The sequence below is a fragment of the Rhinolophus sinicus genome, linkage group LG04 (assembly GCF_036562045.2).
Source record: "Rhinolophus sinicus isolate RSC01 linkage group LG04, ASM3656204v1, whole genome shotgun sequence".
NCBI classification, from domain to species: domain Eukaryota; kingdom Metazoa; phylum Chordata; class Mammalia; order Chiroptera; family Rhinolophidae; genus Rhinolophus; species Rhinolophus sinicus.
Window position 1 is genome coordinate 104087501 of NC_133754.1, and position 19209 is coordinate 104106709.

Genomic DNA, 19209 nt, shown 5'->3' on the forward strand with positions numbered 1-19209 from the left:
TGGAAGGCATTTTGTTGAATAATATGCAGAATTAAGAGCCAGGCACTATGTCACCTTACACACGAAAGGGTGCTGTAATGACACTTATGAGTGTTCCTATGAAACGTGATGGCGGTCTCTCCTAAAGGGCTCCCACACTTTTTGTTGTTATCAAATAAAAAGTAAGCAGAATTGAGTATTGATATCTTTATTTCCATTTCACCAGAAAGGAAACAAAGAACATCAACCATTTATCTACTAGTCAGAAAAAGGACTAGTAGAAATGTTCACTCACCAAGAGCTGTAACTCTCTTGAATTGGAGATTTAAAGTGCGGTTTTCAGCAGTAAATAACATAAACCCCAAATCCTTCAGCTGTAGGATATTTAAGGAGTATAAAAGTGGTTTTCTGCTCACCATAACAAAGGTAGCTTAACCAACGGTTTTCAAGGTAGTCAAACACCAAAGCTGCAGACCATTCGGGGAGCCTTAGCAGGTGTTTTCTACGCTTTCGAAAACCCTTCAGCGGGTATCAATCTTTTGTTTTTATTTTTTTAAGTATGACTGTTGTAAAATGACCATATTCCTGAGCCTACCATCTAAAAGGCAATAAGCTTAATTTTCCGAATGAACAAACGAGCGAGTTTTCTTGTGTTCTTGAAGTATAACACGCATAGTTCCTTTATTTAAGTATATTTCGTCTAATTTGTTCACAGGCGCTCAGGTTTCTTTGACATGACTGCATTTACAATGGAGGGACACCCAACATCAGGACAGACCAAGCGATGCGCACGCACAGCCGTGCAAGTACGGTTGGGGGTTAGCACTTTGATTTCTGAGTCGATAGTGACGCGCGATGATTTTCTGGGCGTTAGGGGAAGGAGAGCGGCGTCCTGTCACCTGCTGGGGAGCTTTGAACCAGATTCTGATGTGCTGCTTTGAACCGCGGCATCGCAGTCGGGAAGTCGTCCTGCAGAAGCCAGTCCTTTCAGGTGGTGAGTCCACTTTCTCCAGGTGGCCCGTTGTGTCGTCGCAGAGCTTCCGCTGCTAGAAGAGTCTCGCCTTGAGCCCACTGTCTCCGCACTGGGCAGGGCGGGCGGCAGTCGGCCGGCCCCTGCGGCCCCCGGAGGTGGGGGCGGCGCCAGCCCAGGGCCGAGGCCCCTCCTCCGCCCGGCCAGCCCCCGGCCCAGCCCTCGGCGCGCGGCTCTGCGTGGCGGACGGGACGGCGTCTCCGGGGACATGCGGTCACTCGTGAGTACACGCCGTGGGCGGCGAGCTCCCCTGCCCCGGCTCGGTCCTGGGCCCGCGCGGCGGGCGCCGTAGGTCGGCCGAGCGGGGCCCGGGCCGCGCGGGGCGTCACAGGCACTCGCAGCCCGCGGCGCAGCAGCCTGGCCGGCACACGCACACTCGCACGCGCACGCCGCACGCGGGCTTGGCGCGGGCCTCAGCGCGGGCGGGCTGCGGGGCACGCGGGGGCGGCGCGGGGCGCGGGCGCGGGGCGCGCGGGGCGGCGCGCGGGGGCCCGCGTGGTCGGCGCCCATCCTCCGTTCGGCTCCGCAGGTCTGGGCGCTGGCGGCCGGCGTGCTGCTGGCGCTGGCGCTGGCGCCGGGCCGGGCGGGCGCCCGAGGACCAGCAGGCGGCCGGCGCGGCCGCGGGGCTGCGCGGACCGGCCCGAGGAGCTCCTGGAGCAGCTGTACGGGCGGCTGGCGGCCGGCGTGCTCGGCGCCTTCCAGCACACGCTGCAGCCCGGCCCGCGCGAGCAGGCGCGCAACGCCAGCTGCCCGGGGGGCCGGCCCGACCGCCGCTTCCGGCCGCCCACCCCGCTGCGCAGTGTGTCGCCCTGGGCCTACAGGTGAGCCGGGCGCGAGGGCGCGGGCAGGGGGCTGGGGGCGGGGGCGGGGCGCCTGGGGCGCGGGAGCGAAATGGGGAGGTGAGGCGGCCAAGTGGGGAGGAGGGAGGACGGAAGCGTTCGGGCAGGTGGGTTGAGGGGGCGGGGGGGGGGGCAGGCGGGAAGGGAGGCGACGGGGTTGGGGGCAGTTCAGTTCCACAGGGGCCCATCACCTCCCTTGAGGGAAACCTGCAGCCCTTTACAGCCACGTGCCACAAGACGTCTGGGTGGGACCCACGGAGTGGGACCATGTGTGTAGGACGGTGGTTCTATAAGATTACAGTGGAGGTATTGCCTACAAGTGTCCTATTGCCTAGTGACATCACAGCTGTTCTAATGCTGTAGCTCGACCCATTCCTCACTGTGGTGGTGCTGGTGTAAACGGACCCACTGTGCTGTTGGTTGTGTAAAAGTACAGCATGTACAATTACGTACAGTGCGTGGTACTGGATAATAAACAACCATGTTACCTGTTTATTACTCACTGGACTGTACTTTTTATCACTATTTTAGAATGTACACTTTCTACTTACATAAAAGAGTTTGCTGTAGACCAGTGTGCTGTGTCACGCGGGCAGCAGCTTCGGACCTGTCAGACATGTCGTGTTTACCCATCTCTTAATTTAATCTCGTGGTGTTTTGTAGTGACAGGCTGTGCAATGGCAGCCCAGGAGCACCAGGCTGTACCACACAGCCCAGGTGTGCAGTGGGCTGTGTGTGCAAGTGCCTCTGTGATGTTCACACGATGGAATCGCCAAAGGACTCGCATGTCCCCCGACATTAAATGACACATGACTGTATTTACCTTCCCGTTATTTCATAGGCAACAGCTGTTTCTTGAGCACCTGTTCTCTGCCAAGCACAGAGCCTGGTTCCACAACGGACCACGCCCTTTGTACAGGGTCCTGTGGAAATCTGCAGACATTGCTTCAGTGCCTTTGGTGGTCCGGGTGCTGCTGGGCCTTGGACCCCAGAAGCCCTCTGAGCCCTTTAGCTTACAGTGCAAGGGAGGAGTGGAGGGTTAATTGGGAAATAAACCATAATACAAGACAGAACACGATTTGACATGAAAGGGTGACCATGTGATAGTTTAAAGTGGCAGGTGGGAGAGGATTTTGGAGGATCAAAATGGCACTCGAAATGCACTTTGGAGAGTGGGCGTAATTCCAATATTGATAAAGACCTCATCTCAGAAGGAAGGGGTGTTACTGAACTCAAGGGGTTTGCCGCTTGGAATGTTCTATTCAAGAACAAGATCTGGCTGTCATTAGGTAATTTTATTTACCTGCAGCAAACAGAGGAGATGGGATTCACATCCAAAGTTCTGTCTCCTGGAAGGGACGCTTAGCCATTGCTCATATACACTGTTTGGTTCATTACATGTTGATTTCTTCTTTGAACCTGGCTAATGTTATTGGGTTGGGTTCCTGATCAAGCTCATCTGGTTACAGCTGCGGCTGCAAAATGCTGTGCTACATTTTAACATTTACTGTGTTTCCCCGAAAATAAGACCACCGGACCATCAGCTCTAATGTGTCTTTTGGAGCAAAAATTAATGTAAGACCCAGTCTTATTTTAATGTAAGACTGGGTCTTATGTAATATAACAAAACCGGGTGTAATATAATGTAATATAATAAATATGTAATATAATATAATACCAGGTATAATATAATATAATATATAATGTAATATACAATACCAGGTTTAATCTAATATAATACCGGGTCTTATATTAATTTGTGCTCCAAAAGACACATTAGAGCTGATGGTCTGGCTAGGTCTTATTTTCAGGGAAACTAGGAAGATTAGAAAGTAGGAAGATTAGCATTTAGTAAGAACCGCCCATAGCTTGAGACCCTTTCCTATGTAACAGCAGCCGTATGCAGAAAGGAGAGGCTAGGGCATTATGGGGCGTGTGCAGTAGCTAGAGTGCCCTCAGCACACAGTCCCCTCCTGTGCTGTACTGCTGAGTGTCACCGCCTCGAGGGGCTCAGACTAGCTGCATAGGAGGAGCCCTCACACTGCCACAGGTGTCAGAAGGGGTTCCAGAGAAAGAGCTAGGACGGGGTGGCCCACAGAGAAGGGGCAACGGTTGGCACAGGGGAGAGGGAGGGAGAACACTGGCAGCATAGATGCCAGCAGCATCTGTGGCCGCAGGGCATGCGGAGAGTGCACAGGGAGCAGGAGCGGAACAAGCCTGAAATTGATCCTGCTGGCCGTTGTTGGTCAGGGAAGCCACGTAGCCCCTTTGTGTTTTAGGAAAGTACCACAATGCGGGACGGGTTGGAAGGGAGATCCTGGACCAATGCAGTGCAGTGCTTCTGGCAAAAGGCACATAAGGCCTGAACTGAGTGACCTAGGTGAGGTGGCGATCCCTTGGAAAGATTGTGTAAAGAGGTAGAAGTGACAGGACTTCATGGATGATTATTATATGAATGAATGAGGGAGAGGAGGGGACGTAGAATGTGTGGTGGTGGGTCAGGGTTTCAGGCCACACAACTGTGGAGCTGTGCAGAGAAAACCCAACAGGTTTGTCAAGCTAGTCTAGGTGCCCTGGCCAGTGGGCCTCCCTCCTGCCCACTACCCTGCACAGGACCAAGGGCACGGTGGGCCAGCCTCCTCCAGCCCTCCTGCTCCTCATTCATCTGATGCCCTCAGGATGCCCATGTCCAAACATGCGTTCTTGTGGCTTCGTGCTTTTGCTTTTCCTTCTTCCCACCATCCCAGGGCCGAAGGTGTAGACTGTTAGTTAGATAATCCTTTTTGCGACCTCGTATTATACTTTTGATCAGCTCAGCAGCATTAAAGAAACTTGGAAAATCTCTCAGAGCAGTAGCTTCGCTTCTCTGGACAGAAGCTGCCGCTTCTGCATTTTTCTATGACCACGTCTAACCTCTCCAGGCAAACAGATGGCCACCAGACTAGGTTGAGGGCCTGAGGGCCAAAAGGAGGGAGAGCAAGTCGAGTTTTTTCAAGATCTCCCATTGGCCATGTCTCCCTGTTTCTGGCTTGGGTTTTTGGTGGTTTCTAAGCACAATGGGGAGCCAGAACAAGGAACACCGTTTTTGGAAGGAAATGAATTCAGAGCTGGACCCATTGAGTTTCACGTGCCTAACAGGTACACAGAATTCTATCTAGAATTCTACACATAGTAAGTTAAACCGAGCTGCCCTTGCCTCCTTTCCTGGGGACTGATACCTGGGTCTCCCCAGGAGCAATCCCAGAGTGGCAGGGTGTGGGAGAAGCGGGCACAGCTCGGGCGTTCCAGGCAGGAACAGCACACAGCACTGAGTGGCCCAGTCTGGGCTGCCCCCCCCTTCCCCCGGGGAGCCTCTGTGCTGTGTGGGTGCTGCATCTGTGTCAGGCGGCCGACGGTCTCATCTGTGTTGTTTATCATATTATTTTGTGATATTGATGAAATCGCTCCCCCAGGAAGCTTGCCACCTCTGAAGGAAGGGCAGTTTTCTAGGGACAGGCCCTGGGCCGGGATGCAGGTGGCTGGATGCTAAAGCTGGTCCTGCTCTTTGCTGCCAGGAGGCTGCCTCTCTGCCAGGTGGGGTTCCCGGTGGGGAGGTGTCCCCTGGGGGGCCTGAGGCTGGGAATCTGAAGTGTATTTCAAGCAAAAGTCAGAGAACGATGGAAATGGACTGCAAGTCAGAAATACTGAAAGGTACAGAGGGACCACTCTTGGTGCGTAAGACAGAGAACGATGGAAATGGACTGCAAGTCAGAAATACTGAAAGGTACAGAGGGACCACTCTTGGTGCGTAAGACACGCTTCAAAATACAGATCCGGAGTGGCAGGTGGCTTGTCGTATCTTCGGAGGCAGCGGGGCGCTCGGTAGGTGGTGGTGGGATGGTGAGTAACCAGGTGGAAGAAATATTGGATCTCCTATATGCAGATAAATTCCAGTGTAAAAAATGAAACTGGAAGACAGATAAAAACACAGCCGTTTATAATCTTGGAGTGGAAAAGGCCTTAGTAGGTTACAGACCCCCAAAGTCATAAGAAACAAGATTGATCAATTCAGTTACTTCATCATATGCCATTTTTTTCTTAGCAAAATTTAAAATAATAGAAACACAAGGGCAAACTGGGAGAAGCACTTGCAGCCCGAGTCACAAAGGGCTCCTTTCCTAAAGAGCTCCTACAAACCAGTGAGAGAAAGACCTCGTGGAACGGTGAGCAGAGGCCATGGGCAGGCCCCAGGCAGGACGGCACATGACACAAAAAGCTGGCACATAAAGAGATGCTGGACTTCAGGAACAATAAGTGAAGAGCTTATTAAAACTACGCTGGGAAGCCTTTTTTTTTTGGCAAAGATGCAGGAAAAAGCATTTTTGTACAGTAGACGGCTGTGCATTGGTGCAATTTTATGGAGAGCAGTTGGGCACATCAGCATTTTAAATTGATCTGCTCTCTGACCCAGCAAAGACGTGACTCGGACGCCACACTTGCCATCTTCCCACTGGTGTTCCTTGTGGTCGTAACAGGGGATTGAAGCCATTGGAACATCCAGTGGGAGGAGGCTAGTGTGGTCACAGTGCCCCAGAAGCAGCTGTGAAGGTGCTGAACACAGCCCGTCGCCGGCGCCAGGGGATGCAGCAGGATGCTCGCTGCAGGCCCACCGCCACCACCACTCAGAGAGGAGCGCTCACATAGGACACGTGTGCGTGCTGTTCTAAATCATACATGCGCGCGCGCACACACGTACGCACTGAAGGGCATCTTTGGAACCGGTTATCTCAGTGCCTCTGCAGGGCACCTGGCAGGCTGGGGCAGGAGCAGGAAGCAGACTTACTTCCTACTTGTATTGTCTGCATTTCCTGCCTTGTGTATGTTACTCCTTTCAAAACCATCTTAGTTTTTAAATTGAGAGCAGAAGGGGAACTTCAGCAACCATGAGATCAAAACGGATGCCGAGGAAACGACGCTTCAGCAGTTGGCAGTGGCCTGATTTCCCACGAGCACCGAACGAAGGGCTCGTGCCCTCTTAGGGGACGTAGGGCTGACAGCAGAGGCTGTGCTGGCATCTTGGTAGAGGTGTCAGAGCCCCTTGTGACCCCAGAGCTGGGCTGCCAGGCTGTTGGTGGGTGAGGGACCTGGCCTGGTGAGCTTGCACTGGGTAGGGACAGAGAGTAAAGGGTGGATTCTGCTTCCATAGAAGACCAGTGTGCTGTTAGAAAAGCGACATTCACCTTCCAGGATATAAAAGTATTTTCTCATTTACTTTGTGGCATCTTGTTTGTTTCTCTTGAGCTTTACAAACAAAAATGCCAAAAATAAAATCAGTATCATTGCTTAACAAGCTTTTTGAAGCCACAGTGACACAGGAAATACATTGTGGGAACACTGAGGTTTGTTAGGGTTTAAGGACACATTACTCACTCATGTTGAAACCCCCAAGATAAACACCTTCCAGCACTATACATGGTTTTTAATTCTATGTTTCAATTCTGGGGAGTAGTCTAAAGACAGCTTTCTTCTAATGCACAGCTGTTTATTTTTAGGCTGTTACTTTTCCACATAACTTCCTACAGAGAATTTAAGAGACCACCATGGGGTTGTTACTGCTGTAAACAACCCCATGGATAGCAGTAATAGCAGGGGAATAAAAGGACAGAAACAAGACAGGAAGAGAGGAGGGAGTACAAGGTGGGGGTGGTCAAGTGACTTAAAAATAGAGGCAACGGGAAGTTGCAGAGGCAGTGGGACCCTCAGTGGGCAAATCGTCCCCAAGCAGATGTGTCTGCAGCCAGGTTGTCTCGGCAGGAGGCCCCCCCAAGGACACGCAGACCTGCCCAGGTGTGGAATTGGCTGCTAGTAAGCAGCAGGAAGCTGATATCTGCCTATGAGGGCTCTAGTCCCAGAGCTTTGGGCAGGTGAGTGAAAGGAGGGGCGCAGCAGCAACTTCCTGCCATGTGCGGGTCAGGTGAGGTCAGCACTGGCCCAGGCCAGCGGTGCCCATTCCCGATGATGACCTTCAGGGTCCCATAAATCCCTCTCAGCAGATGTTTAGCTACACTGCACTTGAAGGTTTTCATCAGGAGTGGTTGAAATAAAAGGCGGTTTTTGCCTAAGCCTCCTCTAACACAAGCATTTTGCTTCCCCTGGAGGCGACTGTCACTTCTTCCATTTACCACGTGGGATGGTTACACCCGTCCAGCACCAACACGGACGCAATTCTCCTAGATGACAGACACCACTTGTCCTCCATCATAACTGTTTTAAATTGTAAACGGACTGTAACATTAATTAGAGAAAGTTAGAGAAGTTTGGGGTGGGTGTTAGAGAAAGCCATCCCACTGCAGGCAATGATCCCCCTTTTAATATCCCCGCTTACCTTTCCTCCAAATGTGCCCCCCTTTCCCTGGGCACTTTCCTGTTTGTTTCTGCGCCCCGGGAACAAAGGTCCCCACGACAGGCCCTGTGTGAGGGGCTGCACTCTGCCTCTGCTGTGACCCCAGGAGGCAGTACTGCGCCACCCACCACCCCCGCCAGCTCGCAGAGACCATCTCTGAAGGTGGGGAGGACTTTCTTAGCAAGTTTAGTTTTTCCTGGATCCCAGCTTCTAACCTACGGGTTATTCTAATGACTTAAAAACAAACGAACAAAGCTGCTGTGCCTTCAAGGAGTGTCCATATGGCACAGGTACTGTCTGTCCTGTCTGTGCCATCTTATGATGTGTTAAGAAAGGCAGGCAGGGTTGGGGACAGGGACAAGAAGAGAGAGGAGTGACAGCAGCAGTGGCCGCCTGCCTGGCGGAGAAACCCCCAGTTACTGCCTGTAATGCGGTGAGTGCAGGACTGTCCATCACAACATGTGGTGGTGGAAAGGACACTCACCATCCAAAGTAGCTTGTTTAAGAACTGTTGGGGCTTTACCCCAAAAAATGTTTTTATGGGTAAGTGACCTTTAATTGGCCAAAGCGCTGCACAGATTGTTTCCCCTCCGCTACTCAGAATACAGCAGTTTCTCCTGCCGCCAGCACTCACACAGAGCGCAGATAAAAGCACTGTCCTGAACGTTGCCATGGGAGTAAGGGCCTCTCCGTTCTGAAAGTAGGGACGTTCCTTTTACTTAGAAAGTTAGTTTCTCTGCCTGGGTTTTACTCTTGCATTCTTGTGGTAGCCAGGGATGGTGACATTTCATCCTGTCGTCGCCTCTTTCAAATGTCCTCACCTGAATACAATGCTTGTACTTAATACCGATAAGGTTTCGGTAAGTCCAGGCATTAACTCTTCCTCATAAGTGTGCACGACACAGCTAGTTCATCTGGTATCAAGGTAGGCCCTTCTTGTCCCCAGGTCAGGCTCATGGAGGGAGGGTGGCTCTGAGCCCCTGCTGTTTTTTCCTTTGAAGAGACAGTGCCCAGCTACAATAACTGTGGCATTTGCCATGACAGAGGGACAGCCCTGTGAGGAATTCTGGCCCTCCTCATCGCCCTTCTCTCTTTCCCTCTAAAGCCCTTTTCTGAATTCTCTTCCAAATGCTTTGCAAGTCGTCATGTCTCTGTCCTCACCCCTGACCTCCCCAGTGACTATGTGGAACCTGCCATTTCCCAGCTGTGGCTTTACCAGCGGCCTCTGCTAATACCCACGGTCTGCACAGCTCCCTGTTCAGCAGCTGATGGAAGACTGGATGTGCCCCACCCCCTCAGTGCCTCAGTTTCCTCCTGAGTGCAGGGAGAGGCAGGCAGGCTGGGCTCTCCCAGCTCCTGGCAGCTCAGAGCAGGCCCCGCTGGCAGAAGATCCTGAGAGCTGACCTTGGTGCCAAGTTCAGGATGACAGCAAAGTCACCCTTAGTCCCCACAGGGGCGTAGGGCTGACTCCTCGTTCTCCTTGGCCAGTGGAGAGGGCCAAGTGGAGCCCGCGGGGGCCTGACTGCAGGCGGCTGTGCCCGGTCACACTCGCCGCTCTCCCAGACAGATTGTCCGTGTCCCCTTTCATAGGACATGGCACCACCAGTGTCTTCTTGTGGGGCCCAGAGCACCTGGTGGCGTGTGCCCAAGGCTGTGGTTCCCTCAGGCCGGGCTGCTGACACACTGGCCACAGAAGGAAATTGTTTGTGGTCTTCATGTCCCCGGTTAGTCCCTGACTGGCAGCTCCAGCCTCGTCCTTCCCTTTTTTCCCGGGGTCTCATGACCTGTCTACCTGCACGGCCAGTTCCAAGGGGAGAGGCGGTGGTTAACACAAACCACCTGACCCTGTGCTACCGTAGAATCGTTGGGGAGCTTTTAAGCGGTGTCAGCACCCTGGCCACCCAGAGCGTTCGTGTAGGTTGGGGAGCAGGCCCCCCGTGTGCCTCAGTGAGGGGCCCGACACCCCAGGGCCATCTCGCCTGCGACGCTAGGTGCTTGCTGAGTGAGCAGTGACCTGCGATAATTAGCCCCCGCGGCCTCAGCATCCTGGGCTGGTAGGATCTTGAAGTCGGGTGTGTTTGGGAAAAGGCAGCCCTCTCTTTGGGTCCCACCAGCTGCAGTGTGCAGGGCCACGCACCTTGTAGGGACCACCCCGTCTGGGCTGACTGCAACTGCCCGTGGTGCACAGTTTAACCAAGAGGACAGTTGTCAGGCAGCTGGCTCGCTGAGTGCGAATGGCTGCGATGGAGGGGCAGGAAAGCACGTGATGGAGGCCTTGTCTGTGACTCACCCAGTGTCCCAGACAGGCGTTTGTCAGGGAACCTCACCTCTCGGGAGGGGTGCCTGCTCCCTCCACCTCCCAGATGTCTGGTGGGTGAACCCCTCATTCTTCACAGTGGCCTTGACTTGTTGGCCTTTTCTCTGCTTACAGGCCTACAGGCCATTTGCCAGGGTCTGAGAGATACCTCCCGGGGTTTGGTTACAGTTGCTCTGAGTTTATGGATTAGTTTGGGGAACTCTTCAGTGTCTTGGACACTCTGAATTGCAGGTGTCTTTTCTAAGAAGAAAACACTGTTTAAAAAAAGTGACATCATCAGCCCTGCCCCCACGCAGCTGTGGAAAGTAGCCTGGGCATGACCTCATCCCTTTCACTTGGCAGAGAACCAGGCTGGGCAGTGACTGCCCGGTGTTACTGGTCAGTAACTGAGTGGGACAGGAATTTTAGGTTCAGTTCTCAGTGACTCCATCCTGCCCTTTGACAAAGTCTGTTGGGTTGAACTCATCGACCTTCAGAACCATGACTGTCGAGGTGGCTTTGTTCCCACTTACACGTTCAGTGCTCGTCGGTTCCAGTCCAGGTTGGGGGAGGCGTCCTCCCCCCCACCCCCACCCCATTCCGGGCTTGGGGTCCTGGGGTTGCTGTGGACACAGCCAGCCTCAGCCTCTGCCGTTTTGTTTTGGGGATGTTTGAGGGTGAGCCACATCGTGAGTCCGTGCAGTGAATACAAGATGGGCACACAGGAGCCACATGTCTGCCCGGGTGCCCTCATTGCTCCCCGAGTGGCACTACTCCCGGACACTCCGGGTTGTTTCCTACCAAGTTCAGGGCCCAGGGTGGGGCGCGCTCGTTTTCTGTCACTGCTGTCACTCACATTCCTCTCCCCGCTCAGTTTCCATCACTTCAAGTCATCCCGGGAGGATTGTCCTTTGTTCTTGGATTAAGCCTGGCCAGCTGTCCCTCACTCAAGTCAAGCGCCACACATGGGCCCAGGGACACTTCTGGGATCCCGTTAGAGGGGAAACTTGATGTGTTTCAAGTCCCGCCTGTGCCAGGCTTCCACAGAGCAGCATGCAGAAAATGTGAGGACAGAAGAATCATTGTGTGTGAGGAGGCCACAGCCGGGCCAGAATCTGCTTCGTCCCATCACCACGTTTGGTCAGAGAAGGACCCCTGTTGGAGTTTCTTCATGTTTCATTTTTGTGGCCACTTTCTTTAACCAAAAAGCACCCTAGCCAGTCGCTTTCCCAGAATCTCAAGGCCGGAGACTGAGCTGATGGGCCTTAGCATGTGTCTGTCCCCTGGCTGTCCTGAAGCTTCAGCCCTTCTCTCCTGGTCTCTTCTCCACGCCCCAACCAGTGTCCTTCCACGTGTTGTTTTCTCTGGGAACCGGTGGCACCGTACTGGGTGTCAGGTGTGCTGTGTGCCTCGTGTCCCTGCCCTTGGCAGTGCATTTCTATTTTAAAAGTACCTCCTGGTCATAAAACCACTGAATCTTATGCATTCTTCTTATGTCCCAGGTCTCAGGCAGAGGCGGGGTCAGGCAGGTGTCTTTTTGTTGTGATGTCTTAGCCCAGAGGTGTCACTGTGATGGTGGAACGAGTGGATATTTTCAGTCAGATGAGCCTCTAACTGGCAGCATCCAGACACGGGGCTGTGCCTGTAGAGGTAACAGGTGACAGTGGGTGGGTGCCTGCACATCACAGGGGACGAGGAACCCACGTGTGTAGATTGGGGGCTTTGGCCCATAGGTCAAACCCATGTGATAGACGAGGAAGCAGAGTCTGCAGAGGCTGCACCTGTCTTCCTATCCCCCATTTGTCCTCTAGTTGGGTCTGCACCACAGAATGACTGCGTCGCCACTGCTCAGAGCCCTCTGTGGCTTCGCACAGCCTGTGAAGGGAAATGCAGGCCTTCCTCTGGTCTCCAGGCCCCTGTGCGCCGCTCACACGCCTCACCAGCTCGTTACGTTGCACACACATCCCGCCAGCTACAGTCACGCCTGGCAGTCTCCCAGCCTCTTTGCTGAGCCCTCCCCACCCCGTCTTTGCAGGCTCCGCCCTCCTTGTTCTCTGGCATCACCTCAGACCTCCCTGGCACTCGCCTGAGGCCACCCCACATGCACTGGCAAGTGCCCTTGGCGCTGGTGTGTTCCAGCCACTGGCTGCATTTGTGCAGAGGCCGTACCCTCGTCCAGGACCCAACTCAGGAGCTGCCAGTCTGCTGCGTGAATGGCCCGTGAGACCAGAGGGCATTCGTCACTTCCCTGCATCGGCACTGTTGGTAGTGTGTGTGCATGCGCACACATTTGGTGTGTATCTAAATGACACAGACCATTAACACACCCGGAAGGCAATATTCCACATCTTCACATACTCAGTCGGGTTCAGATTTCCAACTGTCTCATCAGTGGTTCTTTAAAACTTTACAATTTTTTTTCGCTTTTTTGTTTTGTTTTATTATTTAACTCTTTGTTTTGAAATTTCAAACTACAGTAGTACTTCAGTTTTCAAACATCTCCATTGACAAATATTTCAGTTTACGAACATTGTAAATTTTATGGATCTATGATATCATTAGATAGTAAAATTCATGCTAAATTTGCAGTTTTAGGGGTTGGTTTTAAAGGTTTGGAACGGATTAATCCATTTTGCATTACTTTCTATGGGGAAACCATGCCTCGGTTTTCAAATGTTTCAGAACTCGAACGGACTTATGGAGTGGATTACGTTCGAAAACTGAGGTACCACTGTAATGAAAAAACTTGTGCATTTAGTACAGGGAATTCCCTGTACCATTTACCCAGATTGTCCAAAGGTGAGCATCGTAGCTGAGCAAAATTGTCAAGGTCAGGAAGTGGGCACAGGCCTGTGGCCTGACCTCTGGCCCCTACTGAGGGTCCTACTAAGGCCCCTTCTTTAAGACACAGCCCCGCACACACAGCCTCTGGGGGCCAGAGCCCTCGGTCACCCTCCGTCTATGGCAGTTCTTCATCTTCCATGACTGACCTTTGGAAGAAACTGGTCAGTTACTTTGTAGGATGTCCTTCGGTTTGGTCTGATGTGGTTTTTAAGCAACCACACAATCTTTCATCCGATGGAGATACCTGGGAGTAAAGGGGTCTCAATCCCTAACTGCTTCAAGTCGGGCAGTGATGCCCAGTTCTGACCCTCTGCTCAAGGTCCTTTTTATTACTGACGTGTGATTAACCAGCATCATAGTGGTTTCAGCTATACAACGTAATGATACCATATTTGTATATACTGTGAAATGGTGACCACAATAAGTCTAGTTAACATCCATCACCTCACCTAGTTACACAATTTTTTTCCTTGTGATGAGAACTTCTAATGTCTACTCTCAGCAACTTTCAAATGTGCAGTACAGCATTAACTATAGTCACCATGCTGTACATTACGTCCCCAGGACTCATTTATTTTATAGCTGGACGTTTGTGCCTTCTGACCCCCTTCACCCATTTCACCCCATCCCCATCCCCCAATCTGTTCTCTGTATCTATGGGCTTGGGTGTGTGTGTGTGTGTGTGTGTGTGTGTTTAGATTTCACATACAAATATATCATACATTGCTTGTCTTTGTCTGACTTATTTCACTCAGCACAATACTCTCTAGGTCCGTCCATGTTGTTGCAGATGGCAAGATTTCATTCTTTTTTTGGCTAATACTCCATTATATAAATATACCACCTCTTCTTTGTCCAATCAGTGGACACTTATGTTGCTTCCATATCTTGGCTGTGGGAATAGTGCTGCAGTAAACACAGGGGTGCCTATATATTTTCAAGTTAGTATTTTGGATTCCTTTGGGTAAATACCCAGGAGTAGAATTACTGGGTCATAAGGTCATTCTGTTTTTAATTTTTTGAGGCACCTCCACACTGTTTTCCATAGTGGCTGCACCAATTTGCAATCCCACCAACAGCGCACACGGATTCCCTTTTTTCCACATCCTTGCCAACACTTGTTATCTCTTGTCTTTGAGAATAGCCATTCTGACAGGTGTGAGGTGGTAGCTCATTGTGGTTTTTGCATTTCTCTGATGGTTAATGACATTGAGCATCTTTTCATAGGTGTGCTGCCCATCTGTATGTCCTCTTCGGAGAAATGTCTATTCAGGTCTTCTGACCATTTTTTAATTACATTGTTTTTTGCTATTGAGTTATGAGCGCTTTATATATTTTGGATATTAGCCCCTTAACAAGATGTACAATTTGCCAATATTTTAGCCCATTGCATAGATTGTCTCTTCGTTTTGCTGACATTTTCTCAAGACTCTTTCATGTGTAGGTTCCTCAACCTCTTTTCCCCCTTGCAATGAAATGTCTCCTGAGTTTCCCATTCTGTATGTTGTTGGTCATTTCCTCAGTACTGTGCCTTCCCCACCCCTGTATTTCCAGTAACCTGGCTGTCACATCCCAGTTTGGTTTTGCACCAGCCTCCCGTCAAACCTCTGCCCTTCCTGGCCCCCCCGGGAAGCCACTCCTGCCTCTGGCAGTCTCCACAGTTAGACTTCTCCCTTAAAAGTTGGTTTTCCTGCCTTTTACTTGGTATCTCTCCACACACTCCCCTGAAAAGTCTTATTTAACCACCCTCTACAATATGCTAATAATTTGAAAGTCTCCACCTTCCGCCAGATTGCTCTCTTGGGCCCCAGGCCAGCTCCCACCCACGCCTGAAAGATCCACTAAAATTCCATCTGATTGGTCACTTCCCTCTTTAACACCTTTCCTGTCGCCTGCCTTCCGGGGTGCACCCAAGTTCTCTGCTATGGATCCAGACCCTCTGTGGTCTGGCCTTCACGGGTGGCGCTAGCCCCATCTTGTCATTGTCCTGTGTTGTTCCTGTGGCTTTGTCCTCTGCCCTAAATGCCTGTTCTCCCTTGTCCATTTGGCTGATCTGCCTGGGAACCACCTTTGCCAGGAAGCCTTCTCTCGCTGCCACAGCTGGGTCAGCTCAGCGTTTATCCCCACATGGTGAACCCTGGAATAGCAGATGTGTGTTTCATCGGAACCCCATACCCGAAACGTCACTGGCACTCAGATGTTTGTGGACTAAATGTGACTGATTGGACATATTAGAAATTCCCTTTCCTTGGAATGTTAAGTTAGGGTCTTCTATTGACCTTCAGCTATGAAGGACAGGAAACCGTCTCCATTGCACTGTCTACTGAAGTCTTCCTGTAGCAAAGCACTGGCATGGGCTTACTGGAGCACGAGAAGAACACAGCCCTTCTTTCCCTTCCTGGATAAGACACGGAAAACCTGCACTTCCCTCCAAGAGGCAGAAGTGTTATGAGAATATGGGGAAAGGGGTGAAATTGGACCAACGAAATTCAAAAACTCTTAAATATGGCGGGTCTGCACTGAGTTGCTGCTGGTTTGAGAGGGGGTACGTGGAGCCAAGCTTGGCGCAGCCCAATCGGGATGATGGCTGTGTGATGCTGAGGGAAGCCAGTGATGGAATGTGGGATCGTCCTGGGAAGGACCATGCCGTGGAGCCTCTGAAGGCTAAGTAGGGGAGTTTGGGTTTTTCCTGACATGAGCCCACAGCATGAGGGATTCTGGGGGGAGGCTCTGTGCCTCAGCACAGCCCAGTTGGGGGGGATAGGAAGGAGGCTTTGCAGAAGAGGCAAGTTGGACAGCTGAGTGTGGGCAACTCTGTCAGTCCTTGCAAGGCTAAAACTCGGTGCTGCAAAAGCCAGGTGGCAGAACCCAGGGGCAGCAGTGGTGAGCAGCTTAGTGTTTTCAGCCACTTGTGTACATGTTGGGATGGGACGGGAATGGGTGGAGCTGTGAATTTAAGGGAGTTGGTGGCACAGACACTTGGATTTTGCAGATGGCCCCCAGTTAGCCCTCCTGTTGGCACGTAGCAGATTTCTCAGCATTCACACCTGACTGCCTGTGGTGTAGTTCAGTGAGGCATGGGGGTGCCCTGCTGAGCGCTATCCTGAGACCTCCCTACCACCCCCTCCACTGCCCCCATCCTTCCGGTCACCCGACCAGAAGTCTTGGAATCACTGCTGACCTCATCCCCCATTTAGACAGGGACCAAGTACTTAGAAATGTCCTTCTTGGCAAGTGGGGCGTGGTCACCTACTTGAGCCGTGACCCACCCTCTTCAGGGCATCCCACCAGCTCCTGCCTCCCTCGCCCCCTCTCCTTCCATGTGCGCCAGATGTTACCCATAGCTCCTCTCATTTTAGCTCTTTCCCACTGTGTACATGGCACACAGTTGGCGTTGAGGAAACGTGTGGTGTGAAGACACCATTTCTAGACTCTTCTAGGCAGCCATCCTGTGGGAGGGGAGCAGCACACACCCTCAAGTCCTGGGGATAGGACATCTCGTTTTTCTCGTGTCACCGCTCCGCGAGGCTTGCGGGATGACGACGCGTGTTGGCTCTGCCATGTGTGTTGCTTGAGAGGTTGGAGAAGATGGGACTGTGACTCTGAGGTTTTAGGGTCCCCAGGACTCGGCTCCAGGAGTAAGAGAAACATTTGTAAGAGGATTATACACGTTTTAAACAGGCAGGTTAATGGAAATGAGAAGTTAGAGTCATGGCGATCCCATGAGAAATGAGGACAGTCGTTCCCTGTGCAGGGGGACAGTAGGGAGGAGTCTTAGGTCCCCGTTAATGGCCGCCTTGCTTTGGTGGAGGGCAGAGCCTTCCCAGGGTTGCTCTTCTCCGCAGGGAGCCGCCTGGCCCCGTGAGCCCAGACCCCTCGCACGGTGTCCACAGGCTGTTTGGAGGAGTTTACACTTGGTCCTTGGCATGTGACAAACAGGGAGACCTAGAACAGGAGGAAGGTGACTCATTTTTCAAATGTCGCGGGCTAGTTAGGCCTCCTGTCCCCTGGTGTGGCTTCGGCCCCTTCACAGAGGAGAGTACAGGGACCCTGACAGACAGGGACACAGGGCACACCTCGTGGCCTCCTGGACAAGTGTCTCACTCTGTCAGCGGCCAAGTGGCTGGTGCGTGCACGGTCTGGCACCCAGGCCACCTAGCTGCATGCAGTCGCCTGTCCTGGGGACCAGTGTGGGCAGCGCCCTGGCAGGCATGACCTGCGGTGTAGCCTCGGCACAGAGGGGCGTCTCATCACATTGCCGGGCGTGGTCACCTGGGTGCGGGCGCACAGTGGAGGGTCTTACTTTCCCCGTGGACATGAACACAGATCGGAAAGCAATTGAGGGAATGGCCCGGGGACAGCTGTGAAGTCTGTCCTGCCATTTTCAATGTTGGACTCGCCCGCCGATCGGGCCCGTCCTACCTGGTGAGTGTCCGGGCCCCTGGGCCGCCCTCCCGCTGACGCCCTCTCCCCGCAGGGTCTCCTACGACCCCGCCCGCTTCCCGCGGCTGCTGCCGGAGGCCTACTGCCTGTGCCGCGGCTGCCTGACCGGGCCGCGCGGCGAGGAGGACCTGCGCCTGCGCAGTGCGCCCGTGCTGCTGCCCACCGTGGTGCTGCGCCGCACGCCGGGCTGCGCGGGCGGCCGCGCCGTCTATGCCGAGGAGTACGTGGCCGTTCCCGTGGGCTGCACCTGCGTGCCCGCGCCCGGCAGCGACGACCCCGACGTCAAGGAGCGGACTTGGGACCCGCAGCGGGACCCCGCCCGCGCCCCCGGCTCCTTCTAGCGGAAGCCGGCGCGCAGCTGCTGGGATCGACGGCGCTGGCTGCCCGGCGCACGGGGACAGGCCCACTGCGTTGTGCGCAAGGGACACGCTGCTGGGATGCGCAGGTCACAGCCTCCACGCAAAGGAGGTGATAGACGGATGCTTTTTACGTCATTTAAGAGAATGTATACCTGTTTCCAATAGGGACAGAAGCTATTTTTATCAGCAATTTTGAGCTATTCCATTAAAATTTTGTGACATTTTATAAACATTCAGTCTTCACTTCGTCTGCTAGGATTTTAGCACACGTGTAGTCCTCAGATAAAGTCTTTTAGCTCGCGCTGCTGTCTGGGACCCTGAAGCCAGACTGTCCCCAACCGCTGGCACAACCCGAGGCCCAGGGCTAAACTTGCCCCAGCTTCCCCCCGTCTCCACCGGCTGCTCCAGGCATAAAAGGAAGCGCAGGAGCCTCGGGTCACCCCACACAGATCCCAGGAATCTCATTTGGTTTTCACGAGTATGTCAATGCCACAGATTTATACAATTTTTTCTTCACTTTAAAGTCAGTGGGGCCAATTTGTGGATGAGAGCACGTGTGAGGTGGGTTGTGTTGTGTTTGCTAGACCTAGGAAGAACCCAAGTCAGGGCTCGTTTTAAGGACTTGGGAGCTCGCCACGAGGAGAAAGGGGGCCAACTTTCTGTCTGTATTGCAACGTGAGCTGAATCCTGACTCTTTTGGCCCAAGTCTGTCCCTGAACACGGTGATTTGTAAAAGTGAGTTCTTTTTAAATCATTAAAACGACTGTGAAGGTGTGCTGCTTTTGTGCATCTCTGGGCTCAGCTCTGATGAGCTCGACTGAGTCTTAGGGGAAATGTGTGTTAATTAAGGTCTTCACATTATGGTAATTTTATGGTGGAAGTTTAAGATTTGTTTTGGTCTTAGAAAGATCCACTAGTCACATAAAGTGAACTAGCTCTTTGCTCCTGTGACACCAAACCAAGCTGAGAAGTGCCCTTTATGTCCCTTCACCCCAATCTTCAGCTGCCACAGACATAATGCAGCTTTGGCCACCCAC

General features: G+C 52.7%; 1 protein-coding gene across 1 annotated transcript; it reads left to right on the forward strand.

Annotated features, from left to right (window-relative positions):
* The first annotated feature begins 834 nt into the window (after window positions 1-834).
* On the forward strand, window positions 835-18404 carry IL17D (interleukin 17D). Its single transcript, XM_074331510.1, has 3 exons — window positions 835-973; window positions 1047-1830; window positions 17848-18404. Exons 1-3 carry the CDS (start codon window positions 835-837, stop codon window positions 18152-18154), a joined length of 1230 nt encoding a protein of 409 aa, XP_074187611.1. The 3' UTR covers window positions 18155-18404.
* Window positions 18405-19209: the final 805 nt, after the last annotated feature.

What these genes read in the sequence shown, in the direction of transcription:
- IL17D (XM_074331510.1), top strand. Translation starts at nt 835, where the DNA reads ATGATTTTCTGGGCGTTAGGGGAAGGAGAGCGGCGTCCTGTCACCTGC. An exon ending in GAAGCCAGTCCTTTCAGGTG is followed by an intron (nt 974 to 1,046) that starts GTGAGTCCACTT and finishes TCTCGCCTTGAG; the next exon opens with CCCACTGTCTCCGCACTGGG. An exon ending in GTGTCGCCCTGGGCCTACAG is followed by an intron (nt 1,831 to 17,847) that starts GTGAGCCGGGCG and finishes CTCTCCCCGCAG; the next exon opens with GGTCTCCTACGACCCCGCCC.